This window comes from Canis lupus, chromosome 26 (assembly GCF_048164855.1).
Source record: "Canis lupus baileyi chromosome 26, mCanLup2.hap1, whole genome shotgun sequence".
In the NCBI taxonomy this organism is placed as follows: Eukaryota; Metazoa; Chordata; class Mammalia; order Carnivora; family Canidae; genus Canis; species Canis lupus.
Genome location: NC_132863.1, coordinates 34,246,522 through 34,272,672, shown reverse-complemented (window position 1 = coordinate 34,272,672; position 26,151 = coordinate 34,246,522). Strand labels below are relative to the sequence as shown.

Genomic DNA, 26,151 nt, shown 5'->3' with positions numbered 1-26,151 from the left:
GAGAAGCTCTGGCTTAGTGGTAATAACATTCTAGAGCTAATCCTTACAGAGCACGTGTGGGCACTCTGTGAAGTACTTTTACATATATTAGCCTATTTAATCCTCACAACAACCTGATGACGCTGAGGCTGTTCGTGTCCCCATTTTACGGACCAGGAAACAGAAGCTAAAAGAGCTTAATTTAAAAAAAAAAAAGTTAATTAACTTGCCCAAGGTCATTCAGCCAGTTAGTGGCTTCAAATGCCAGGCTTCAGATCTGGGCCTTGGACTCCACCCTTAACCTTTTTACACTTGACTCTTTCCCTCATTTAATGGTTGTATCCATCAAGAGATCTGGAGGTGGATGCTTCCAGGGTGGTTTGGTGGCTCAGTGAGCCCCTTCATCTTTTCCTTCCCTAGATCTCAGCATCTCAGACTGATCCTGGTATATCTCCTGTGGCCAGGAAAGGGCTCTCCTCCCCTGAGCCCCTTTCTGCCTGGTTGAAAATTGGAGTTCTCTGTGCTAAGGATGGAAGGGAACAGCTGTGGGTTTGGCAGAGCCAAGCTCCCCACCTCCCCTCCAGCAGGCCCATCTCTCCTATGGAAAGGGGCAGGGGGTCAAGCTCCCTGAGAAAGACCATGAGAATAGTGCCTCCCCAGACACCCCTTGGATCCTGAGATACTCGCTGGTGACTGCTTTAGTCTGGGTTCCTCAGAACCAGACCTGAGAAGTGGATTTGAGTGCAAGTCATTCACTTGGGAGATGATTCCAGAAAACCGTGGTGAAGGAGCATGGGAGAGAAGCAGAACAGAGCAGGCATCCAGGAACATGTGCTTTAAGAAGCTAGCTGCCACTGTAGGCAGGAGCTTGACTGATCCTGATGAGGACTCTGGGAGCTGTCCCCCCTGCGGTAGGGGGAGCTGGAATATTCATACTTGACTCTCTCTCCTACTGGTTGGTGGCTGCTTTGCATTAACTCTCCTGCCCTCCCTGCAGCAAGCACAGTGAGTGAGTGAGGCCAGAGGAACACAGGAACTGGCAGTGAGAGGTCCAGGAGCGCTGCTGTGAGGCTTGAGGGGTAGAGGGGCGTGGGGACAAGCAAAGCCTGCTGAGCACACAGCTCACTGTCTCCTGGCTGCCCAAACCAGAACCTGGGGTTCTCCCAGGCGGCTTCCCCTCTCCATTTCCATATCCAGCCCCTCATTGGGCTCTTCCATTTTATTCCTATCTTTGACTCATCCATTTCTTTCCCTCCCACCCCCCTGGTGAGGCCACTCATCACTCTTGCTGGGATGCATGCAAGTCTTCCTTTTGGTCTAAACTCCATAGTCCGTCACTTGGCATTTACTTCCACTGATCCCTGCCATCCTCTCCCAGGCCCCGGCCATGTGTCCCCTGCTCCAGCGTCCCGAACCTCTTATGCTTTCCTCTGTCTCCGGGTCTTTGCTTCCTCTACCTGGCACTGCCTTTCCCACCTCTACTCCCTCTCCAGCCTCTGACTCATTCCTCCTCCAGATCTCAGCTCAGAACTGGCACATACGCTTCATCTCCTGTGCCAACTCCAGTTAATTGATAGTGGCTCCCTGGAATGCCATGTTGAGAAGGATTCTGGAGCTTAGTCCAGCCTTGGCAGGAGTGTCGAGGTTGATTAGCAATGTCTGCCCTGGGTGTGGACAGAGGAGATAGAATGGCAAGGTCTGCCCTTCCTCTGGCGGTATTGGAGGCTTCCACAGCTGCTTCCCACTGCAGCGCCTTCCGCTGTCTTGTAATTGTCATGTATATGTCCGTCTGTCCCCCTAGACACTGAGTTCAGTGCCTGTCCAGCATAAGACCTGGCCTACAGGTGATGTTTTGCGAATTTTGATGGATAATGGGTTGGTGCAATGAGCAGAAGCACACCCACATTCCATTCCTTCTCGAACTTCCTCAACCTCCATCACATAGAATCGGGTCCCCAGCACCCTCTCAAAGTCCCAGGAGCTCTTGAAGCTGGCTCTCAGAGCCCCTCCTGCTCCTTCCCTCACTGTCCCTGATGTGTCTGGATCACCAACATCAGCTCCCTGGGCTCTCATTGTCCTGATGTGTCTGGATCACCCTCATTGTCCCTCATTGTCCTGATGTGTCTGGATCACCAACATCAGCTCCCTGGGCATCTAGGTCACTGTGCCCATAAGCCCTGGAAAGCTGGTGTGTGGCCATGGCACCTGGGCTCACATCTTTGCCAAGGCTGTTTCTCTAGTCACCAAAGGCCCCAGACGCCTGGTGAGTGGTTGGAAGCCCTTTTCTCTTGCCTACCCCTGCTATATTATGGTCCTTGCCTGAAGGACAAACCAGGACTGGATGTGGCTGTGGGCTAGGAGACAGGGGGATTTGTTTTGTTCCATTTTATAAGCACTAGTATTTATGGAACATTTGACTGTGCCAGATTCAGTTCTAAGAAGTTCATCTCATTTAGTACTTACAACAGCCCTGAGGGGTATACTGTCGTTTATTCCTGCCTCACCAAAACGGAAACCCAGACTCTGAGAGGTGAGGCATGTGTCTCTGCAGCTAGCAAGTTGGGGGTGTTGGGGGGTTGGTCAGGATTCAAATCCACAATTCAAATTCAAATTCAAGTCCACCCAGAGCACTGACTGCAAACCCCAGTGCTCTGCTGTGGATGAAGGGAAGGTTTCCCCAGGGCATGGAGACTCAGCAGAGCAGGGTGGTTAAGCAGATACACCCTGGAGCCAGACTGCCACATTCTAGCAGAGGGATCCTGCTTGGGTTATGTACCATTTCTATGCCTTGGTTTCCCCTTCTGTTATTTATTTGATAAATGAAAAAGTAAATCAACTCTCTGGCTTCATGCCTGTGAGCCACACTCTGTGTGCTTGGGGGCAGGTTTGGAAATGTCTTGGTGCTTGAGAAGCCCAAGTTGGGATGGTGGATTCTGCATCTCCTGGCGTATAGTCAATTCTGCAACACCACTTGTTTTGAAAACGTGAATTTGTCCTAACACAGTTAAAGTATTAGGGAAGAATTTTAGCACAATACAGATTTTGCCTTTGCTTGGGTTTGTTTCATCCATGAGAAACACTAGGGGAACGCAGAAAACTGCACCCACATGGGAATATGCCAAACACAACTCACCCCTCCAGCCGCTTCCTACTCCCGCGGTTCCTGTACCGTGTCCCTTCAGCACCATCAGCACTGGGTCTGGTCAGCTCTCTATCCCTTCTCAGACAGCCCTCCTCCACCACTCTGCAGCAGCTCATGAGCTGCAATCCTCCAGACACTTATTTCCACAAGCAAACTTTTAGTTGTCTCCTAGGTAAAGTACCGTATTTATTGTAGTATGTATGCATTTCTTAACCATTTAATGTGTATAAAGACTGTGCTACCATTTTTACTATATTCCTGTCGTGTGTGTGTGTGTGTGTGTGTGTGAGAGAGAGAGAGAGAGATACTGACATAGTGTTTGAACATCGTGCCCCTAACCCAGAAGCTCTGTGATTTATTATGGAAGGATTTTGCACTGCAGAGTGATTTTTAGGAATCTCTATTTTGCATCATAGCAGAAGTGACTGTAGTGGAGGCTCCGCAGGTCTGTGGGATGGCAGATGGATGGGTGGAAACATGGGGGCGACAGTGAATGGGAGAACAGAGAACCCATAAAATACCAAAACCTTTCAGAGCCACATAACCCATAATCACCATGAGGGCTGTGCAGCCTTTTAATTTCAGATGCGGTTGAGACAGGTGATCCATCTGAAAAAAGAGAAGAGGCCATCCCTAAGTAACCCAGTTACTTCTTTAACGGTCAAAAGCACAGAAAAGCCACAGGCCAAACCGAGCTCAAAGGTTAATGATAAAAGACAAATGGGTTTCAGCTCCACAAACAAAACTAACAAGATTTGAAATGCAGAAAATCTTATTTCACCATTAACACAAAATAAAAGGCCAGCGGCACACAGGTTGTAATCCCATTTCAGCCTTGGCTCTACCTGCATGGCTGGCGTGTGTCCCCAGGAGGAACCAGCTGCTGCAGCCTGCCCCCCATCTGCTCCCCAGCCTCCTCCCCAGGCCTCTCCCCCATGGCATGGGCTTTGTTCAGGGATCCAGATGCTGTACTTCCAAATAGGTCTGGAGTCAGAAGTGCAATGAAGAGGGAGAAGAGGCTCTTCCAGGCCAGACAGCAGGGGCCAGCACTGATTCATCCAGCATATAATGTGTGCTGGGTGCAGTGCTGAACATTATCTTGCATTATCTTACTACGCTTTATCCCCATTTCATACACGAGAAAACAGCAGCTCAGAGAAGTTACAAAACTTACCCCAGGTTGCACAGCACTGGAATCCAAGGTCTGTCTTAGGCCAAAGTCCAGACTCAGCCACTGTATTTTCCCAGTTTGGGACCACCTGAAAGGTTTAGCAGTGAACATTTATTGAGTTTCTGCTGCATACAAGGCATGGTCTAAGTAGTAGCATGTGTATGGTATTTAATTCAGCAGGCTCTTTCCCACCCCTTTGCGAATGGACCCTATAAGCAGAGATTTTTGAAAATTTTAAAACTGGTACAACACAGGCGCCTGCCAATGGCATGGCTGCACACTGTCTAAGAGGTAGGTAAGTGTGCTCTTGTGTGCAAATGAGAAAATTTAAGTGCAGAGACAGCAGCAGCATGTCAGAGATCATACAGCAAGCAGGTGACCAGTGACTAGAACCAGCTCGACTTTGTGTCCCCTGCCTTTTGTTCTACTCCAGGGAGGATCCCCAAGGTGAAGTGGGATCTCTGATACAGTCAGTCCTCAGACCAGCAGGAACTACCACTTTCTTCTTCCTTCCTCCAGCCCCATGGAGGATGTGATAACCCCGTTCAGGGTTTCTGGGGCGTCTGTCTGGATCCTTGGCAGCCAGCAAGGCACCCTGGGATGGGAAATCAGGCAGCCGCCCAGATATTATAAACAATTACCGCTAATTACCAGGCCTGCCAGTTCCCCATTGTCTGCTCACAATCCCACCAGGAACTGAGGAGCAGAGAATGATGATGTTGGAGGGAACTTTCAATTTCAAGCTGCAGAAAACCTCACTCTGCCTGGGAGGCCGAGCCCTTTGGTGACTTGGAACCCAAGAGGTACCACCAGTTTGGGGCTTTCAGAGCCCAGACTCTCCTTGCAAAATGGAGCCTGGACCCCACAGATGGCCCCAAATGTAGAATGTAAAAGAGACAGGGCCATGGAGGAAGGCCCGTATTACCAGTCGTGGGAGAGTCTAGGTCTTAGCTTTGGTGCTATGAACTAAGAGTCTTTGCAAGAAGAATTTCTGTCCCTAGATATTTAAGTTCTTTTCCCCATACTTTCTCTATGAGACTGTTGCATAATTGCTAAGATAATAGATTCAGAAGCCGGACTGCTGGGATTCAGTACTCCTCTGCCTCTGTCTTGGTTTGGCCCTCTCTCGGGTATGGCAGGAACATATGCTTCTCTTGGGCTTAGAAGGACACACAGAGCCTCAGAGACACAGGTTCACTTGTCAAGACACCAGGCAGTCATTTCTGCAAAGCATCATGCTTTCTGAGCTCCACCCAGTAGGAAGGATGGGTACATGTCCCCTCTGCTTTCAGATTCTCCAGGCCTGCATGGGGATTCTTGTCAGCACCACCATCCCAGTGCAGGGACCTGGGCCTTCCCTGAGGACTCTCCAGCATCCCCACTGTCCCCCCTTCCCCCCTTCCTGACTTCCACTGCTCTCTCAGGCTGAGGAGTCTTCATTTGGTTATCTGGGGACAGGGCAGCCTGGTTTTTGCACATATTCTTCTAAGTCTGTTTCTTCTTGGATTTGAAATTCAAAATCCAGGCATCTGACCAGCTTGCTCACTGCCTTCTACTGGGTTATCTCTTGCCGAGACTACTGCCTGAATGGAAGAGGGTGGCAGGGATGGTAGGAAATCATGAAAAGGAAAAATATTCAGGCTACATACAATGTCAAATTATTATTCCACCATCAAGCCTGCTAATAACTTAAGTAGAAACAGGATCTACTGGCACACCGCACAGGTACCTCACAGGGTTGAGAGAGGAGCTTGCGCAGCCAAGACCAGGGAGCTAGTTTGGGGCTCTTGGTGAGGACCATGCAAGGGGCTCATAGCAGAGCCCCTTTTGGTCTCTGGGATTCTCTTTTATTGTTTGCCAGAGAGATTTTTTGTTTGACCGAGCTTGAGTCAGGTGTCTAATCTGTGGATCTGTGAGCTTGGGCCAGGGGCACCATATTTAAGTAAAGCCAGTTGCCATAACTAGCCTCTATAATCAATGACTGAATGAAAACATTCATTTCTTGTTCATGCCAATTTCAATGCAGATGTTTCTGGTCTTTGGGGTCAGCTCCTTTGTTTTTTTTTTGTTTTTTTTTCTGTGGCTTTGCCATCATTAGAGTGTCATATGGGGCAAAGAGAGAAGATTGTATGTGAGGGCTTTTTTTTTTTTTTTCCTAATTGTGGCAAAATACTGAGGATACCAACTTACCATCATAACAATTCTTTTTTAATTGGAGTAGAGTTGACACAGGATTATATTAGTTTCAGATGTACAACATAGTGATGGGACAGCTCTGTCCATTGTGCCTTGCTCACTGCAAGCGTCAATACCATCTGTCCCCACACACAGTGCTATTACAATCTTGATGACTGTATTCCTTCTGCTGTGCCTTTCATCCCTGTGACTTATTCATTCCATAACTGAAAACCTGGGCCACCCCCTGCCCTTCACCCATCATTGTAACAATTTTTTTTTTCTTTTTGGAGAGGAGGGGGATTTAGGGAGGGGCACAGGGAGAGACAGAGGATCTTAAGCAGGCTCATGCCCATTGTGGGGCTTGATCTCACAACTCTGAGATCATGACCTGAGCCGAAATCAAGAGTCAGACACTTAACCGGCTGAGCCACTCAGACGCCCCATCATAACAATTCTTAAGTGTGTCGGTTTGGTGGCATTAAGTACAGTCACATTGTGCAACCCTCACCACCATCCACCTCCAGAATTCTTCATCTTGTTAAAGTGAACTCTGTCCCCATAAAACATTAATTCTTCATTCTCCCGCAGCAAGACACTGGCAACCATCCTTCTGTCTCTGAATTTGACTACTCGAATACCTCATATAAGTGGAATCATATTGTATTTATCCTTTTGTGACTGGCTTATTTTGCTTAGCATAACATCTTCAGGGTTCATCCCTGTTGTAAAATATATCACAACTTTTTTCCTTGTTCAGGCTGAATAATATTCCATTGTATGTATAAACCATCCCTTCACTGAGGACACTTGGGTTGTCTCTACTTTCTGGCTATCGCAAATGATGCTTCTATGAACATGGGTGTACAACTGTGTCTCAGAAACCCTGCTTTCAATTTTTTTGGCATGCACCCAGAAGTGGAATTGCTGGATCATATGGTAATTCTATTTTTAATTTTTTGAGGAACTGCCGTACTGTTTTACATAGCGGCTGTACCATTTTACATTCCCACCAACAGTGCAAAGGATTCCAATTTCTCCACATCCTTGCCAACACTTGTTTTTTTGTTTTCTTAATTTTATTTTGTTTTTGATAGTAGCCATTTTATTGGGTGTGAGATGGTGTCCTGTGAGCCCTGAGAGTTGGGGTTTTGCGGGTTTTTTTTTTTTTCTGTAATGCAGTGCCTGACTTAAGCTTTGATTGCTGAAGCATTCATTTCAAAGAGGCAAACAAATTTGTCAGCCACACAGAGCCAGGCCACCTCCCCCACAATTGAGGCTCTTTTGATTTAGAAATCTTGGTTGATTTCGATAACTGGCCATTTGGGCCACTGGTCTTTTCTCTTCCTGTGTTTTAAATTCCCACTCCTATGTTTTAAATTCACCAATAAAGAGTGAGCCTGAACTTCTAGGCCTCACCCTTGACCCCAATAAAAGCTGAACTGGTCTGTGTGGTCTCGAGCCCCACTTCCCACAACCTTGTTATGTAGCCACATGTGTGCTGTGCGATTTTCAGGTCTTGTAGGTAATAAGCCTTTATTTTTTCAGTTTCCTGATGATTGTTGCTGAAAGGTATCTTGCAATCATCATAAGAACCACAAGGGTTGGTCCTGTGGTAACATTGGTTTGGAGAGGGGAGATGTCTATGGCAAGCACTGAGGCCCAGGTGAATGCCCCAGGCATTTCTAGCCTTTGGCATTACTATCCATAGGCTGAGATTGACATAAAACAGACAGTATGGAGGAGATTTGTATAGGTTAGACCTGGAAGGGGCCTGTATGCCTTCAGCTCACATTGGCCACACTTGGTTACAAGGCTGGAAGACAGGTTGAGCTGTCTCTCCAGGAGGAAGAGATGAGCACAGTATTCACCAGAAAAGTGTACCAGGCCTCCAGAAGCCCACTTCACATACTGGGACCAGTCCTGGACAAGGGGCAATTATTGTATGCTGTGGCAGCCGCCTAAAAGTTGCCTCTTACAGGCAGACCTAGGTTCAAATCTTGCCTCTCCCGCTGTCTCCCTGTGTGATCTTAGGCAAGTGGCTTTCCTTTGCTGAACCTGAGATTCCTTGATGTTAGGTAAATAAAATCATGCCTGCTTCACTAGAACCCAACAGCAGGAGTCACACCAGAAGATACGGCCTAGGGGCAGCCCGGGTGGCTCAGCGGTTTAGCACCGCCTTCAGCCCAGGGTTCCTGGTGACCTGGGATTGAGTCCCACGTCAGGCTCCCTGCATGGCGCCTGCTTCTCCCTCAGCCTCTCTTTGTCTCTCTCTCTGTGTCTCTCATGAATAAATAAATAAAATCTAAAAAAAAAAAAAAAGAAGATACGGCCCATGAGGACAGGACTTAAATAAGCCCCAGAGCCTGGAAGGGTGCTAGCACATAGTAAGCCCTTGGTACTGCAGTACCCAACCCAAAGTGGGAGGTGGGGAGGGGACTGGGTGTGTCTTGTTATATTGTCCTTTTCACTCATTTCTCCCAGAGCCACACGTTTCCCTGACAAAATGATAGGTTCTCAGCGTACAGGGTCTTGTCACTCTTGGAAAGGCAGGCTAGCGGAGTGGCTTAGAAGCAGGACGGGGCACCTTCCTTGGAAGCTCTTCCTGCCCCTTCAAGGCTGAGATCCCAGCAGGTTTCCCAAGAGGGGAGCTTTGGTGGTTGTGGTGGTGGTGGTGGTGGGGTGCCCTCAGGCAGTGAACCAAGCATGCTGTGCCCTCAGGGCCCCAAGGCGGTTTCCTCCTCCTGCTCAGAGACCTCCCTGGTTGCTAAGAAACCTTGCACCCAGTAGGCACTTGTTAATAGTCCGCTATTGGAGGCACCTGGGTGGTTCAATCAGTTAGTTGTCTGCCTTTGGCTAGGGTCATGATCCTGGAGTCGTGAGGTCGATCCTTGAGTCGGGCTCTCTGCTCAGTGAGGTGTCTGCTTCTCCCTCTCCCTCCAGCTCATGTTCTCCCTCAATCTCTCTCTCTTTCTCAAATATATAAATAAAATCATTTCTTTTAAAAGCTCACTTTTGTTCTTGGGACCTGCCCAGGTGGAAAGAGATTGGCATTGGAAGTGTCGTATTCAAGTACTAACTGCCCTGTGAACTCTGTGGCTTTAGGTGGAGCAGGACCCGGGCTTCCTCATCTCAATAGTGGTGATAACTATGAAGACCCAACCTCCTGGGATTGGAGTGAGGGTCAGATGAGGAAGTGGGCTGCCAATGTTTTGTTCCTAAAGATAGCAGGGCACCTCAAGCATGGTATTCAGTGCCTCATCTCATTTAATACTACAGACCCAGGAAATGGGAACATTCCCATTTCAGAGACGAGAGAGAAAACTAAAATCAGCTTAAGGAAAATAATAATTTATAATAATAATAGTTGTTATTGACTTATGTAACAAAAAAAAAAAAAGATGAAGTATCTTGCTTCAGGCAGAACTTGATCCAGGAGCTCATGCAGTGCCACCTGTCTGATGGCTTCCTTCATGGATTCCCAGATGGCAGCAAGTTGGCTCCAGTCTTCTCTCTGAGGTTCATGTCTGCTGGAAAAAGAGAGCTTCTTACTCCCCGCAGTTAAAACAAAGCTTCCTAACTAGATTCCTGTGGGCTGAACTGGGCCACATGCAGGTCTCTGAGCCAGTTCAGCCAAGAGAAGGATTGGGCTGATTGGCCAGGCTGACCTCATGCCCAGACTAAGGAGCCTGGTCTGCTCTGCTCCATGGGAATCAGTGCCTTGGAGAGGAGAGGGGGCTCTTCAAGGGAGATTCGAGGTCTCCTTCCCAACAGAAGGGGCAGAGGACTTTGGTTTTTTTTTGGAGGGGGGGTGGGCAGTAGACTTTGGGCAGCCCTGTAGCAGCAACAAATGGAGACCTCTGAGGCTGAGCCACTGGTCTTTTGCCTCTCAAATTGTCAGGTGTAAACAAGTCTGTTGGGGCTCTTGTTAAAAGGCAGACTCTACATGAGGGGCACCTGGGTGGCTCGGTTGGTGGGCATCTGCCTTCAGCTCAGGTCATGATCCTGGGGTCCTGGGATCAAGCCCCACATCTGGTTCCCTGCTCCGTGGGAAGCCTGCTTCTCCCTCTCCCTCTGTCACTTCCTCTGCTTGTGCTCTCTCCCTCGCTCAAATAAAATCTTTAAAAAATTAAAAATAAATAAAAAAATTAAAGGCTGACTGATTCAGCAGTAGGGGTAGAGTGGGGGTACAGTTTTATTCCTAATTTGCTCCTGGGCGATGCTGCTGGTCTCTGGACCACACAGTGTCATGGCCCTAGAATCACAGGAGCCAGGCACTGACAAGCATCACCTCCCATGTTTCTTACAATCGCCTAGAACAGCAGGTATCCTACCCATTTCATGGAGGTGGAAGCTGAGGCTTGGTGAGGAGAGGTGAGGGGATGGTACAGGACACAAAAGCTAATAAGCCCTGGAATTTTGGAGCTGAAGTGGAGATTTTTAAGGCCATGAACATAGAAGGGAGGAGGGAGAGACAGGACACCGGTCTGCCTGAGGCCGGGTGACAGATGTGGACAGAATTCCCAGGGACCGAGAGGTGTTCTGTCTGAGTCGTCTGAGTCCTCAGTCCATGCCTTGGAACATTTGGTTTTGTCTCCTTTCTTCTTGCAGCCTTAACTATGGGGGAGTTTGCCTGGCATCAGACGCGCAGTTCAGTGACTTCCTGGGCAGCATGGGGCCAGCGCAGTTTGTGGGCCGCCAGACCCTGGCCACCACGCCAATGGGTAAGTGCCCCAAGGGCTGTTCGAGGTGGGGGGGGGGGCGCGGCACAAGCCTTGCAGCTTTCGCCTTGCCCTCTCAACCTTGGCAGTCCACTGAGCACCCAGCTTAGAGCCTTGTCCATACTTGCCAACCCCTCAGCAGAGTCCAGGGACTTGTGTCGGAGTTGTTTCTGGTCTTGTTTGGAGCTGAAAGCAGGGGAAGGGGGTTTCATCTGTAAGTAGAGAGGAGGGGCTGAGCCCTTGGGCGAGCTTCTAAGCCACTTCCCCGTCCCTTTACTTGGGTGTCTTGCAGGAGACGTGGAGATCGGCTTGCAGGAGCGGAATGGCCAGCTCGAAGTGGACATCATCCAGGCTCGGGGGCTTACGGCCAAGCCAGGCTCCAAGACACTGCCAGGTGTGGGGACTTCCCTTCCTTCTGCAGGGCAGGGGTGGAGGTCAGGGAGGAGGTCCTGATGGGTATCTGGGTCTAGAAAAGAGAAAATGAGGCCCACCTACGGAGGGTTCCCTTTGTCCCAACTCTAGTGACTCACATGGGCTAGTGGTTTAGGGTTTGTTCTGGGGACGCATTTGAGATTCTCAGTTGACCTTGTTGGTCTTCCACTGGTTTGAGCTTCTGGAGGACAGGGACCATCTTTCCTGTTTATAGCTATACCCCTTTACCTAGGTGCTTACACATTCACACCCAGGCCTAGTGAATGTGTCAGTGATGAATGTGTAAGCAGGGGAAGGGGTGAGCAAATCAGGGGCAGAGAGGAAACAGGAAGTACACAGTGAGCAAAGGCAGGGAGGAAGCAGGCAGGACCCCCCTCCCCAAGGGGGTAGAGTAGGCCTCTCACAACCCTGGCTGTACCCCATCATCCACATCTACCACCACACCCACCTCTGTGGCTGTCTCCTCAAACCCCAGGGGACAGCTGGCCCCCAGCAGTGGGTGGGCAGCCATTTACCCACCGTCTGAGGGCCCTATTGGAATTCTCCCCACTGGCCTGTCCTCAGCGGCCTATATCAAGGCCTACCTGCTGGAGAACGGCGTCTGCATTGCCAAGAAGAAGACCAAAGTTGCTCGCAAGTCCCTGGACCCGCTGTATAACCAGGTGCTGCTGTTTCCTGAGAGTCCCCAGGGCAAAGTCCTGCAGGTGAGGGGCGCTGGTGTGTGTGTGTGTGTGTGTGTGTGTGTGTGTGTCTGTGTGCCTAGTTCCAGAGGGAGAGGAGGGCACTCCTGGGAAGAGAGAAAGTCTCTGGAGAGCTTCCCCTGGAGGAAGTAGAGCTCTGTGGTTGATCTGAGCTCCACGGGTACAGCTTGGCACCAGTTCTTTTTTGAGCCTTGGCTGCTTCATCTATATAAGATGGGGATGCTTCATCTGTAAGATGGAGACCCTCCAGAGAACATTATTGTGACAACGAAATGTATGCATTATGCAAGAAAAATATGTTTGGCCCATAGGAAACGTTCTTCAAATGGCTGTCCCATTGTTCTTGTTATTATTAACAGCCTCTGGAAGCCCGGGGCTGGGCCTGGAGCACAGAGATAATCGACTGGGAGGTGTGGAGGAGCCAGAGAAGCATTTGTCCCCCTGGCCATTAGGAGGGTCCTAAGGGTGACTCAGACATGGAGCTGGAAATAGCTGCCCATCGTGGGCGTCGGCAGGGCCCAGGTCAGATGCCTGCGGGAACCGTATGCCCGTCATCGCAGAGCTGCTACTCGGGCGCCTCTAGCTGGTGCCTCAATTTCTTGCTTCTAACGAGGACAGGAAAAGCAAATGAGGACAGGCCCAAAGTGTTACAAGTTGCCAAGACAGTGGGACTTTTTGCCAAACCCGGAAGCCCAGAGCCTGTCCAGGGCAGGATTTTTCAACCTGAGGGTTAAGACCCATTAGTGAGCTGTGAAATAAGGTTAGCACCTCTTAGCAAATTTGTTTGTTAGCTTGTTTAATGAAATGGAATAGGAAAGAAAACATTTATCATTCTTAGTAAGGCAAGCCGTATTTGGTGAGAGGCACTTGCCTTAATCGGGAATCCCACGTATGCGCCTCACTCTAAGTGTCTTACTGTATATCCCTGTCAAAAAAAGTTTGGGAAAAGTCTTCTAGCCTGGAGGCATGCAGCCACAATGTAACCCACCAGACGACCATCTAGGGGGCAGGTCTCGTCTACTAGATGAAGGTCATGCATTCTGGCCTCTGGCCTGAGCATCTTTGGGGAAGCTCCAGAGAATGGTCTGTCCAGGATGTGGAGAGGGTGGGGAAGCAGAAATAGGGAAGGGGTCGTTGCTAACTGAGCTCTCTGAATGTCAGAGCAGGACAGACTCACCAGCACCAGACACGAGATCTGATCACCAGTTGTATTAGTTTGCTAGGGCTGCCGTAACAAAGTACCACAGATTGGGTGGCTTGCACAACAGAAATTTATTTGTCACAGTTGTGGAGGCTGGAAGCCCAAGATCAGGGTATTCAGTTTCTTCTGAGACTTTGCTCCTTGGCTCGCAAACGGCCACCTTCCCACTGTGTGTCCTTGTATGGTCTTTCTGCTGTGCACACATGCATCCTTGGTGTCTCTCCATGTGTCCTAACCTTCTCTTAGAACTCCAGTTGGATTGGATTAGGGTCACCCTAATGGTCTCATTTGAATCTTAGGCTCTGACTCCAAATACAGGTACATTCTGGGGGCTAGGGCTTCAACATCAAGTTGGGGAAAATACAGTTCAGCTCATAACCCCAGTTTAAAATGAATCCATCCGTGCATTAGAGGTAGACCCTCTGAGCAGCTACCCAAGGAGCACTGAAGATTGGTCAGGTGAGCCCCCTTTGGTAAATGATTTAACTTCTCCGAGACTCAGTTTGAACAACTAAAATGGGAGCATTTTGTAGGGTTGTTGGGAAGATTGACTTTGAAACCAGTGTAGCTTTGGATTAGTTCCCGCCACAAAGCACGTCACAGTAGCATAGGCTCACACCGTTTTCATCTTACTCTGTGCTTGAGGAGCAGCCGAGAGTTTACAGTGAGCTTTTATATCCATCCCTCTGATCCTTCTGCATGAGGTAAACTGGGGATAATTTCCTTTAGAAACAAGAACTCTGAGACCCCATGAGGTTAGATGACTTGCCCAAACCACCCAGCCAGGACTGGGATTTGAACCTACTACATGTGTCTGACCCCAGAAGCTGTGTATGAAAACCGCCAGGGTCTACGGAATGATCGAGCCAGCCCACCTTCACGGAGGGGACAGAGTTAGAACTGGAGATACATAAGAGCAAGCACGTGGGGGTCCTGCAGCCACTGGAATCACCCAACTGGCTATGCTGAGAGAGTACTGACCACAGTGCAGGGAAGGCACTGTAGAGGAGTCAGTTGGGAAAAGGAAGGGAGTTAGCACCTGCACCTCTACCAGCCACTTTTAAAACTTGTTTCACGTGGAGGGTTTCCCAGGATCTGGAAGCAGGGGGCCAGGTGGGGGTTGGAGGGGGGCAGACCAGGCAGGGGACTCACAATGTAGGGTCAGCCATCCCGGCTTGGCTTCAGAGACGGAGGATGTGGAGGGTGGAATGGAGAGGGCTAGCTGGGAGGCAGGAAGCCAGTGGTCCAGGCGAGCGATAATGGTGGCACCAGAGCCAGGAAAGTGCGGTCAGGCCTGGGGCATTCTAAGGCAGTAGCATCCACGGGACTCAGAGATGGAGTAGGTGCGGGGGTGACCTGTGAGCAACACTGGCAGGATTTGAACCGCAGCGTCTCTTGCCCCCCAGGTGATCGTATGGGGAAACTACGGGCGGATGGAGCGGAAGCAGTTCATGGGTGTGGCTCGAGTGCTGCTGGAGGAGCTGGACTTGACCACCCTAGCCGTGGGCTGGTACAAGCTCTTCCCCACCTCCTCCATGGTGGACCCCGCCGCGGGCCCCCTGCTCCGGCAGGCGTCCCAGTTGTCCCTTGAGAGCACCGTGGGGCCCTGTGGCGAGCGATCTTAGGGCCGGGGTGGGGCGGGGGGGGCTCCCCAACAAGGCCTGGAGAATGCCCAGCCCCAACCTGGGACCCCAGGCCCAGGGGCACATTGAACAGAGGAGGATGGGGTTCTCCCCCATAGCGGGGAAGCAGAATGGGGAAACCTGCCCCCCCAGGGCCCCTCCTCACCCCCTCTCTGCCTCCTACCCCCTGAGACCTTCCCTCTCCCAACGGGATTGGCTGCACTTTTGACTTGGCCAGTTCTTGACCTGGTGGACGTGGCTGCAATCCGGAGAAAGGAAAAGATTGAGGCGGCAGCGCAGACCATCTTCCCGTCCCAGACACTGTCCGACTGCTCCCCCTTTTTGCCTCCTCGGAAGCTCGCTGCCCGGAGCCAAGTCCAGAACCCAGCGGCCATCTCCATGGTGCCAATTACCAGCAAGTGTCTTTCCTGCGGTACCGGGTTCAGGCAGCTACTCCTGCCCCAGAGCCGATGGGGCAGCTCTGCAAGGATCCGGAGCCAGCTCCGGGGAGGTCCAGAGCCTCCCGCTTGAAGAGGAGCTCGGCCTCCCTCCGCCTGCCTGTGGAAGGAGCTTTGCCGCAGCGTGTCTGAGTCCGTGTCTGTCCCTTCCTGCCTGCCCCTCTTCCGGTGGCTCTAGGAATTTGGGGGTCCAGCAGGGACCAAAGGAAAGGAGGCAGTGCCCTGAGCCTGGCACAGAACCCACCCCCACCCCACCCCCGGGGTGCTATGCTCCATGGGACTGCAACAAGCTAGTTTGGAAACAGTGGACTGGAAAGAACTGGGTCGTCTGTGTTTTGGTGGAAGAACTGCGGGACCCTGACTTTCGAGAACCCCAAGTCCGGAGCACTCACTGTCTCTGAATTTTGGGGACGCCGGACTGGAGAGGGAGCCTGAGTAAAGTTGGGATTGGGACTGACTGGTGGTGCCAAGGCAAGGGTTTCCCAAATAGGAGAAGCCCTCCTCGTTGGATGAGGTCAAAGGTCTTCTTGTCTACCCCTCTGCCTCCAGGCTAGGGGTCTGGGGAGGCAACAGAGCTTCCCTATTTTAGTCTTTTTAAACAAACCATCCTGTACTAAGGGCAGAACCCACTGCCCCGGCCTCAACTACCTTGGCTCATGAGTGTAAGAATCAGGAGATTCCTTCTCAAGCGGGCCTGGGTAGCTGCCTTCCTGGTCCAGCCCTCCCCGAGGCCTCTGGAAGCCCTTTTGCATGCTGGGAGGACACAGGTTGGCCCCTCTTTATAGAAGCACATTTCTGCCACCTCCCCTGGGAGGCACCCAGCAGCCCACCACCCCTTGTTAACCCAGTCCCTGCTGTGTAGGGCGTAGTCCAGTTTAGCTGGGTAGAGTTAGTGTTCCAGGCCCTGGGGCCTGCTCTTAGCTTGCATATAGTCCTTGCAGAGTTCCAGGACGGGGGTGGAGAGGAGGCACCAGAACATTCCAGGAGACGGCTGTCTCCTCACTAGTCTGGGTCTGGGCCTGGAGCCTGGTTCATGGGAGGCCAGCCCTTCCTCTTCCCTCCCCAACACCCCCTACCCCAGGGTTGTAGCTGGAGCTGCCCCTTATACTCAGATGTTCTGATGCATTATCTTTGGTACTGGTTTTATTTGTGAAGGACCCCGGAGGGTTGTGGGCCTTGGTGGAGAGGCCTGGGCTCCACGGGACGATGTCATCTTCCACTGGGGATGCCCAGCGGTGTTCAGCCCCGCCTGGTCCTTGGCCTCACTGCAGGCTATCGACCAGGCAATTTCTTCCACCTGGGACCCCTTCCTCTCTCTCCACCTCCCTCCCTTTCTCTCCCTTCTCCTCCCTCTGCCTGTCTAAGCCCTGGGGAGCCTTTAAAGTTCTGGATGAGTTATACCGCCTCCATGGAGCTTCCCATGCTGCACTGGGAAGGGGAGACGGAGATGCCCAAGCTTCCTGGGATTGTGCTGGGTGGAATCCCGAGGCTGGGGCAGGAGGCAGCAGGGCTCTGGATGGCCTCAGATCTGAGGCCCAGAATCAGCCCCTCCCCTGTTTGTTTTTTTTTTTTTGACCAGTGTGATTTCTCTGCTGTCCGTTTATTACTCATCATTCGGAATATTTTGAGCCAGGAGAGCGCCTTCTCTCTCCAGCCGTCCCTGCTCTGGTTGTTCAGGGGTAGCTTTTCAAAGACGGGGGGGCAGACCCTGGCTGTCCCACACAGAGGGAGAGAGGCCTCGGTGCCCCCGTGCCCCCCACTCCTGCCCGAGCCTACCCTCTGGGGTCTGCACAGCCTTTATAAAGAGAGAGAGCTTGCTCCAAAGCAATAACAACATCCTGGGGGTGGTCACCGAGGGCCCCCCTCAATGACTTTCTTGTTTGTTCTGTGAAATCTCAGTTCACCTCCTGGTGGGGTGGGGTGGGGGCTAGAGCCCTGTTTCTTTGTATCATCATTGTGAGCACGTGCCCCGCTTCCAAGGGGCTCTGACCATTTGGTGTGGGAACCACTGTCTGTCCTCACCAAGAGATGGGGGTTTGGGGGAGGGGGTGGCAGTTCTCAGCATTAGCTTTGGGGAACCTTCAAACCCAGCCTGTCTCTACTGCTGTCTGATCTTTTGCCAGCTCGTACTCCATCTGGAGAGTAGCTGAGAAGTGGAATTGTGGAGAGCTGGGAGCCAGGAGCTGGGGTCACTAGGGGCTGATTCTTTTTTTTCAATCACTGGGCCAAAGGTCACAGGCTACCGTGGGAGGAAGCCTCCATTTTCCCTTTGCCACAATCTGCTTTCTGTACACATGGGGGAGGGCCTCGGGGACCATTCACGAAGTCCATTTTATAGGTGAGGACCGAGGCCTGCCTCTGGGGTCGCCTGTGAGTTCAGTGGCACCCCCAGCCTGGGCCTCCCCCCACCTGAGGCTGAGGCTGAGCCAGAGCAGAACCAGTGGGGCTGCATTTCCCACGACACTTCCTCCTCCCTTCTCTCTGTAGAGATTTCCAGCGGCCCAGAAAAGATGGGCAGGGCAAATTGCAGCCCATCTGAGAGGTGAGGCAGTTAAAGCCCAGAGTCAGGAAGTGACTTGCCCAAGACCCTTCAGCAGAGGAGCCACAGACAAGACAGGGGCTCTGTCCTGCTTCCCTCCTTCCTGGGACAGGAAGCCACTGCCCGGGCACACCTGCCATGATAGGTACTTGTGGTCTTTAAGCTGTGGGGCCCCCAGCCTGTGTGATTCCATCTCTGCGGGCCCAGGTCTGGGGGAGAGAATTGCCAGAGAGACTTTGCTCTCTTTAGGCCTGGCCCAGCTGACTGAGGGTGCACAGGGTTTGGTTCAGGTCTCAGTGTCCAGGTAGGGGCTCCCACTGAGGGGGTCATAACCCTGTAGGACCAACGTGAGGGAGATGAGAAGCACCCCCTTCCCGTCTAGGGCTGTGTGGGAATGAGGTGGCCGTGGCACAGCTCCTCTTAGGGAAAGCCTCACAAGACCTTTAGCTGTAACAAGATCTGGCCTTCCTATAGTGCTTTTACGTCACTGTCACTGTCACATACAGCCTCAGTAGAGCCCCTGGCAGTAAAGGGGATCAGTATTAGGAGCTCCAATGTAAAGAGGAGGGAGCTGAGGCCCTGGGGGGGGGGAGGGTACCTTCAAAGGTCCCACTGTGGGTTCATGGTGGAGCCGGGACTAGAACTCAGTTCTGCAGCAGTTCAGAGTGATGTGAGGAGGTGAGGCAGGTAGTTTAAGGGGTGGTTACGCACTTTACAAGCTGATTCACCATCCAGTTCCTTAAACCAGGAGCTCCTGGGCACCTGTGTCCAGAGGCGGCGCCGAGCCCCCCACCCCCACCTTGGAGCACAGCTGTTGCGTCAGGCAAGGCCACCTGCATTTATTTATTGAGCAGCAGCACTGTGCCAGGCCCAGGGGAGCAAGCCCCCCCACATTCCCCTGTAATGATTCCCTTGGCTCTCTGGGAGGGCCCCTTGTCTGTACAGCAGCACCTAGGAGTGGATGGAAAGCCGCCATGTCCATGAGCTCATCGGACTCACCAACCCTGTGCGGGGAGGCGGACCGTGTCCATTGTGCTCCTAGCTTCTGTGAGGGCGAAGTGGAGACTCGAACCCGGGGCCTCAGGCTTGACATCTGGAACCGCTTCACTCCCTGGCTGCCTCCTGAATGAGCAGCAGGGAGGCCAGACCCCGGGTCCATGGGCTGGGGGCCTTTCCATCCACCCATTTTTTCCCTCACTCCCTCTCCGGGAGCGGGAGCTGCTCGGGACTTTGGGGAGGGAGGGTTTCCCTGGGGCGGGGGGAGGCCTGGGTTGGAGCGGGCCATGTTGCATTGTGTTCATGACCATGTAGCTCATGTTGAAAATTAAAAGTTTTTGGCTTTTCTAACCTGGCTGGCTCTGCTTTGTATGGAGAGTTCTGTCCGGGAAGCCAAGGGGAGTTGGTGTTCGGAGGAGCAGAGTGCTACAGGATGCCAGCAGGGCCACCAGGGGCGTCGCAGGGGGCAGGGCACGTGACCCTTCCAGAGATGCAGCGGGGTGGGGAGCGGATTCCAGGTGAACCGCAGCCCTATTACAGCCGTGGAAACCGAAGCCCAGGGCGGGGATGACAGTCCCCAAGGTCACATGGTGGGCAGTTGGCAGGACCCAGATCTCACAGTTGCCGCCAGACGAGGGCTCCTCCAGGGCATGCTGCTGCGTCCGGTGCCCCAGGGATGCGGGTGTCAGCAAGGCCCCCTCTCGTCCTGGGGCGGCACTGGCCAGGGACAGAGTATCAGACTGGGGGGGGGGGGAGGGGGAGGGGGAGGGGGCCCCGAGGAGGGGGCGCGCTTCACTCACACGTGGGCCAGTGAGGGGCTTCAAGCAGCGCGGACAGGACATGCTTCCAGGTCCACACGGGTCAGGCCCCTGCCGGGGTGCGCGGCTGGCCTCACCTGCGGGGGCCCGCGTCCAAGGCCCCGCGGAGAACCTGCCCCTTGCACAGCAGGGGAGCGGCGGCGGGCGGCGGGGCCGGGGCCGGGCAGCCTCTCCCGGGAGGCTGACGTGGCCACGCCTTCCCCAAACCACGCGGACCACCGGGGATTCGCACCTCCGGGGTTTTCCGCTGGGGCTTTACTCTATTTTTGGAGAGGAGGGAGGGCCCAAGTCCCGGGGCGCGGCGGCGCTGACCGGTGGCCCGGGGCCGCGGCCAGGGCCGGGCCGCCCGTCAGATGGACTTCCGCCGGGCCGGGGGCCTGCCCGCCGCGCCGCCGCCCACGGCCCCGGGGCTCGAGGGAGGCGAGAAGCCCAGGTTGTCGCGGGCCCCCGGCTGCGGCCGCTGCGCGCGGGAGGAGACCGAGGCGGAGCCGCGGGCGCGGGCCCGGGGGCGGCGGGGCGGGGAGCGGCCGCGGCTCTCGGGCGCCCCCGCGCGGAGCGGGCCGGGGCGGCGGGCGGCGCGCTCGGGCGCCTCGGCGCTGGCCGCCAGGAAGCGCAGGACCACGAGGTTGAGGAAGGCGCCGATGACCGTGAGCCCCAGGAGGATGTAGAGGAAGCTGAAGGCCACGTAGGGCGGCTTCCTCTGCAGCGCCTCGCCGCTCTGCAGCGCCACGAAGTCGCCGAAGCCGATGGTGGTGAGGGTGATGAAGCAGTAGTAGTAGGCGTGGAAGAAGGTCCAGCCCTCGAAGTGCGCGAAGGCGGCGGCCCCGAGGGCCAGGGTGGCGGCGCACCCCAGCAGCCCGGCCACCACCATGTTCTCGGGGGACACGCGCGGCCGCCGCAGGCCCAGGCAGCGCTTGGCCGCCAGCAGGAGGCGCCGCACCAGCGCGTTCAGGCGCTCGCCCAGGCTCTGGAAGGTGACCAGCGTCAGGGGGATGCCCAGGAGCGCGTAGAACATGCAGAAGACCTTGCCCGAGTCCGTGCCCGGCGCCGCGTGGCCGTACCCTGGAGGGAGAGGAGGGGAGCGGTGAGCGCCCGCCGCGGCCGCCCCGCCCCTGCCCCGCCCCGGCCCCGCCCCGGCCCCGCCCCGGCGCAGCCTCCCCGAAGCTCCTGCTTCTAACTAGGTCGCTCCCCGCCTCTGAGACCTCGCGCGCTATCCCTAATCGCCCCAAACTGTCAACAACCCACCGTCCTCCCTCGGTCGGGGGGGGGGGGGGACGGGACGGGCAAAGAACCTGCGGAACGTCCACCCAGTGCATCTGTTCAGGAACAGAAAGGCACCAAGAGGGTTACCTGCCCAGCAAAGGGTGGATCTCAGCTGCGTCAGCCAAGCTCAAAAGACTACATACTGCACCGTTCCGTTGAAATGACATTCTGGAAACGTTCTGGCAAAACTGTGGGGACAGAGGGCAGATCTGTGGTTGCCAGTCCTTGTGGTTGGAGGAGGGGTTAACCGGAAAGAGGCAAGGCAAATTCGGGGGTGATGGAAGCCTACTAGGTCTTGGTGGTGGCTGCAGTTGCCTGACAGGCCCTCATTTGTCAAAACTCTGCAGAAGGCTGCTACACTGGAAAATGGTGCGTTTCACTGTGTGTAAATGATGCCCTGATTTAAAAAGCAAAATCTTCCATGATGCCCCAGTACCCACAGGGTAAAGCACCCACCAGTTCTCACGAGGCGTCTGACTCCCACCCCCCAACCTGTCCAGCCTCACCCCGCGTTGCTTCCCCAACCAGCACACCCCACCTCCACTTGCCTCTTCTCATGATTCTTCCCTCCCCTGAAACCCTTTTCCCCACTCCCCCTAGCCCACTTCTTCCCACATCCCTAAGTATTTCTTCAGTCTGGTGTAGCAATTCTTCACTGTCACAGGAGACCTACACAGGAGAGGGCTTCCTTGAATCCTGGACCACTGTGCCATCAGCAGGAAATGAGCATTCCTGGCGAGAGCAGTGAAAACTTTCGTGGCTTTCTCAAAGGAGTCCATAACCCAGGAAAGTCAGGTGAGCCTTTGCCCAAGAGAATACGCCTCCTCTAGCAAATGGGCACCATCTGCCAAAGTGTAAATGTACAAACCCTTGGGTCGTGCAGTTCCACAATTAGCAAGTTAGTCCTCCAAGACACACGTGTGCAAAGTGTGGTAGGCATGTGGGTCGTCACTGAAGCATCGCTGCTTATGGTGAAAACAACCCAAGAGTCCATCAAGAAGGGTCTGGTGCAATAAATCATGGTGCTCACCGAATGACAGAGCCCTCCATAGCAGTGGCTCCAACGAGGGGTAATTTTGTCCTCCAGGGGGACATTTGCCAATGGCTAGAGACACTTCTGGTTGTCACAACTCGGAGGTGGTGGCTGTGTGCTATTGGCTTCTAGTGGGCAGAGAGACCAAGGATGCTGCTAAACATCCCATGATGCACAGGCCAGCCCTGCAACAGAGTTACCCAGTCCAATACGTCAATAGTGCCATGGTCGAGAACCCCCATTCTACAGCCACGGAAAAGATGACACAGCTTTTTTTTCTTTTTTTTTTAAGTAGGCTGGAACACAGGGTTCAAGCTCATGACCCTGAGATCAAGATCTGAGCTCAGATCAAGAGTCCAACACTTAATTGACTGAGCCATCCAGGCACCCCAAGGTGACACAGCTTTTTAGGGATTTTTTTTTAAATCACCAAAAAATATCAAGTGAAAAAAGCGAGAGACAAAAAACAGTGGGTACAACCTAATGTCTATATAATGGAAGTGTTTTAAAGGAATTCATGAGCAGAGAATATGTCCGGAAGGATGCACAAAAAACTGATGACTATATTTAATCCAGGGAAAGGAATTTATGGGTTGAGGGACCGGGTGAGAGGGAGACTCCCTTTTCATTCTCCCCTCTTCTGTAGCCCGTGGAGTGTGTGCTGTGTGCATGTATAATTTATTCAAAATATCAACACAGTACATGTTTTAAAGACCCATGACTCCTCATGTCAGTTTGTCTCCATCTGTTATTGGGGGAGCTCCATCCACCACTAGACTGTGAGGTCCTTGAGGCCAGAGACCATGCCAATCACTTCCCTGTGTCCCTAGTCACCAGTGTCCTGAACAGAGCTGGACACAGACTAAGGGTTCAATGAAAGTTTAATAATTAATCCTCATCATCATCATCAGTAATCAAATCTAACCGAAGGGAGTGCTGAGTGTGAGACAGAGGAGCCTCTTTGGCAGTCAGGTGCCGGGGCAGTGCTGTTTCCAGCTGTTTGGGGGCTATGTCAGGCTTTGACAGAGTGAAGCGAATGATGAAAATAATTAAGCATGCTAGGTACTCTACAGAGATTATTGTACTCCCCCCCCCCAATAACTGTAGGAGATGATATTATGATCCCCATTTTGCAGAGGAGGAACCAAGGCTCAGAGTGAGGAGCTGCCCAAAGATCCCAGGGCCTGAGCCATTAACCACTCTCCTCCACAGCTGCTCAGCGCCTCTCTCATCCACACAGAACTCTAGCTCCTGAGTTCTGGCGACCAGCTCTCTGCAAGGCTGGCTTATGCAGCCCGATCACACGGCACGAGCTGGCGCCCCTAGGTGGCCAGAAAAGGCAATATTCCGGTTGTTTCCACTGGGTCCCTTTCCTCAGGCTCCCAAATGCCACAGAGGAGCTGCCAGCAGAGAAGACCAAAGGCCTCTGGATAGTGTGGGGGTGGGCAGAAAAGAGGTGGATGGGGTCCCACCCGCTGGCATGGCAACAGGGAGTGTCTAGGGCTGACCCCAGGTAGGGAAGCAGAGGTGCCTAGGAAGCATGTTGACAGGAGGCATAAAGGGCTAAATGGGAGCTGGGCCCACAGCTGGCAAACAATGAAATGTTATTATTACTAATTAATAGTGCCTAATTAGCCTCAGGCACCGTGCCAAGCATTTTACACACTTGACCTCATTTAAACCTGGCAACCACCCAGGGAGGTAGCAAGAACTGCATTTGCAGTCGAGAAAACTAGGACTCAGAGAGGTACATCCAATTGCCAGAGAAGACAGGAGGTGACAGAGATGAGAACAGAAGTCTGGGCTATGTAATTGCCAGGTTCTTAACCCACAGCTCACGCTCACTTGCTGGGGCATTATGAAAAAAACTTTCTCCAATGCTCAGAGTGGTGATCCAAGCCCTGGGGCCGGGCCGGGGTGGTGGTGGTGTGTGTGCCTAGACATCCACAGCTGGGACCCGGGAAGCAGCTGACACCCGGCCTGGAGCCCTGCAGAGCCTGCTCCACTCCATTCCTGCTTCCCCAGCTCAGCAGGTACCAGCCAGACGGTAGCCATGGCAACGGCTGACGGTCCAGATGCTGCAGAGAAACTGCTCTGGATCCCCGAGGGTGAGGTCCAAAGCTTGTGATAATCAGTCATCCCTTCCACAAATATTTATTGAGTGTCTACTATGCGCTAGGCTGGGTACACTGCAGTGACTAAGACAGACTGGATGCCGTTCTCACGGAGTAGCAGCATAATTATAATACAAAAATCCATCTCTCCTTTCCAGTGCTTTCTATGTGTCAGACCCTGCGCTAAAACTTTCTGCAGCCGTTAGCCCCTTGGCAATGATGATCTTAGCGCAGCCCTGACATCAGGCCTATCCGCAAGCTCCATTTTACAGAGGGGAAAAGTGAGGCTCGGGAGGTTAAGCAAGTCGCCTGAGGTCACGCGGCGAGGGCGAGGGCGAGGGCGAGGCTGCCGGGCGGGGAAGCCTCCACCTGCGGCCACTGCGCGCCGCCCGCTCCACGGTCCCCCCGGAGGTGGCCGCAGCACCCCGCGTGCCGCCTGCGCGCCAGCCTGGGCCCCTGGCTCCTCCCGCCCGCCCGCGTGCACGCCGGGCCCCTCGGCGGAGCGCGGGCGGAGGACCGCAGGGGGCTTCGCGCCCGGGGCGTCGCGGGGCCGCGCGGGGCCGCTCACCGATGGTGGTGATGACGGTGATGGCGAAGTAGAAGGAGCCGGCGAACTTCCACTGGCGGCCGGCGCGGTGCGGCTCGGCCTGCCGCGCCAGGCGCTCCAGCTCGCGGTCGTCCTCGGCCGAGAAGCCGTACTTCCTGCGGAGCTCGCCGCGCTTCTGGGCCAGCAGCCGCTGCCGGCCGCGCTCCGCCTCGGACTCGAGCGCGTCGAAGACCGCGGCGCCCACCAGCAGGTAGGACAGGATGCACAGGATGAGCGCGGCCGTGCGCACGCTCTGCTGCCTCATGGCGGCGCCGCGGGCCCCGCGCCCCGGGCCCGGCCGTGCGCCCCGACGGCCGCCCCGCGCTCCGCCCCCGCCCCCGCCCCGCGCGCGCCGCCCGAGCGGGCTGCGGCGGCCGGACGCGGGGGTGGGGGGGTGGAGGCGGGGCCTCGGGGAGCGGGGCGGCGAGGAGGGCCGAGCGGGCTCCTCCTGCCCCCCCAGTCCCCTGCCTTTGTTTACCCGCCGGGCGCTCGGGGGCGCAGGTGTCTGCCCGCAGGGACAGTTGGGGCGAGCGAGCGCCCAAAGCCCGGGTCTGCAGGTGTCCGGTCCCCACCACTATGGTCCTGGGACCTTGGGCCAGTCATTCATTTGTTCAATCATCCGACAAAACTTTACTGAGCACCGACTGGGGCAAACAAGCTTTTTGGGGTCCGCAGAGCTGGTATCCTAGAAAGGAGGGTTGTCTAACAGACACACAGTGGGAGACAAGTGGGAGACAGAAGGGAAACCGTTCCTGGGGGGGGGGGCACGCTGGCGGAGGTGGTGGGAAAGGTCTCCCTGAGGAGTGACTGGGGAGGGAGGGTCCAGGCAGCAGGTGCAAGGCCCATAAGCAGAGAACCAGCGTGGCTGGGGAATTGGCCTGCTGGGGCTGGAACAGCTGGGAGCAGGACAGTAGGGTGGCAACTTCACACAGGGTCTTATAGTCCCTTAGACCAGAAAGGCTGTATCCAGAAAACACATGCCAGTGATCAGATTGACTTTTTTTTTTTTTTTTTTTTTTTTTTTGAGAGCATCCTGGCTGTCCTGTGGGAAAGGGGTGGTGGCTAAGAGTTAGGCTATTTAGGAGACTCTTGTCGTCCACGTGCATGGTGGTGGTGGTGGGTGGCAGGGACGGAGGTGCGGAGAAGCCCATGGATCTGAGATGTGGTGGGGAGCTGGAGCTGGGCACACACGCCCAGCCA

The 26,151-nt window shown here is 54.0% G+C and overlaps 2 protein-coding genes across 5 annotated transcripts in view; one reads left to right on the top strand and one right to left on the bottom strand.

Moving 5' to 3' along the window:
• Positions 1–19,488, top strand: part of RIMS4 (regulating synaptic membrane exocytosis 4) — an 88,194-nt gene extending 68,706 nt beyond the window's left edge. For all 3 annotated transcript variants that reach the window (XM_072801173.1, XM_072801170.1, XM_072801171.1), the window contains 4 exons: positions 11,079–11,191; positions 11,481–11,582; positions 12,185–12,324; positions 14,929–19,488. In XM_072801173.1, coding sequence (XP_072657274.1) covers positions 11,079–11,191; positions 11,481–11,582; positions 12,185–12,324; positions 14,929–15,147 — 574 coding nt within the window. In that variant the 3' untranslated portion in view covers positions 15,148–19,488. The remainder of the gene's footprint in view (positions 1–11,078; positions 11,192–11,480; positions 11,583–12,184; positions 12,325–14,928) is intronic.
• On the bottom strand, positions 18,961–25,246 carry KCNK15 (potassium two pore domain channel subfamily K member 15). Of its 2 annotated transcripts, XR_012018626.1 has the most exons (3): positions 24,934–25,246; positions 19,938–21,017; positions 18,961–19,854 (listed from the first exon to the last, which is right to left on the bottom strand). XR_012018626.1 is itself a non-coding variant. In XM_072801169.1 (2 exons), the coding sequence occupies exons 1-2, from the start codon at positions 25,214–25,216 to the stop codon at positions 20,305–20,307; spliced, it is 996 nt and encodes a 331-aa protein (XP_072657270.1). In that variant the 5' UTR covers positions 25,217–25,246; the 3' UTR covers positions 18,961–20,304. The 2 variants fall into 2 exon arrangements, 1 of the variants encoding a protein (XP_072657270.1); XM_072801169.1 differs by having other exon boundaries at positions 18,961–21,017.
• Positions 25,247–26,151: the final 905 nt, after the last annotated feature.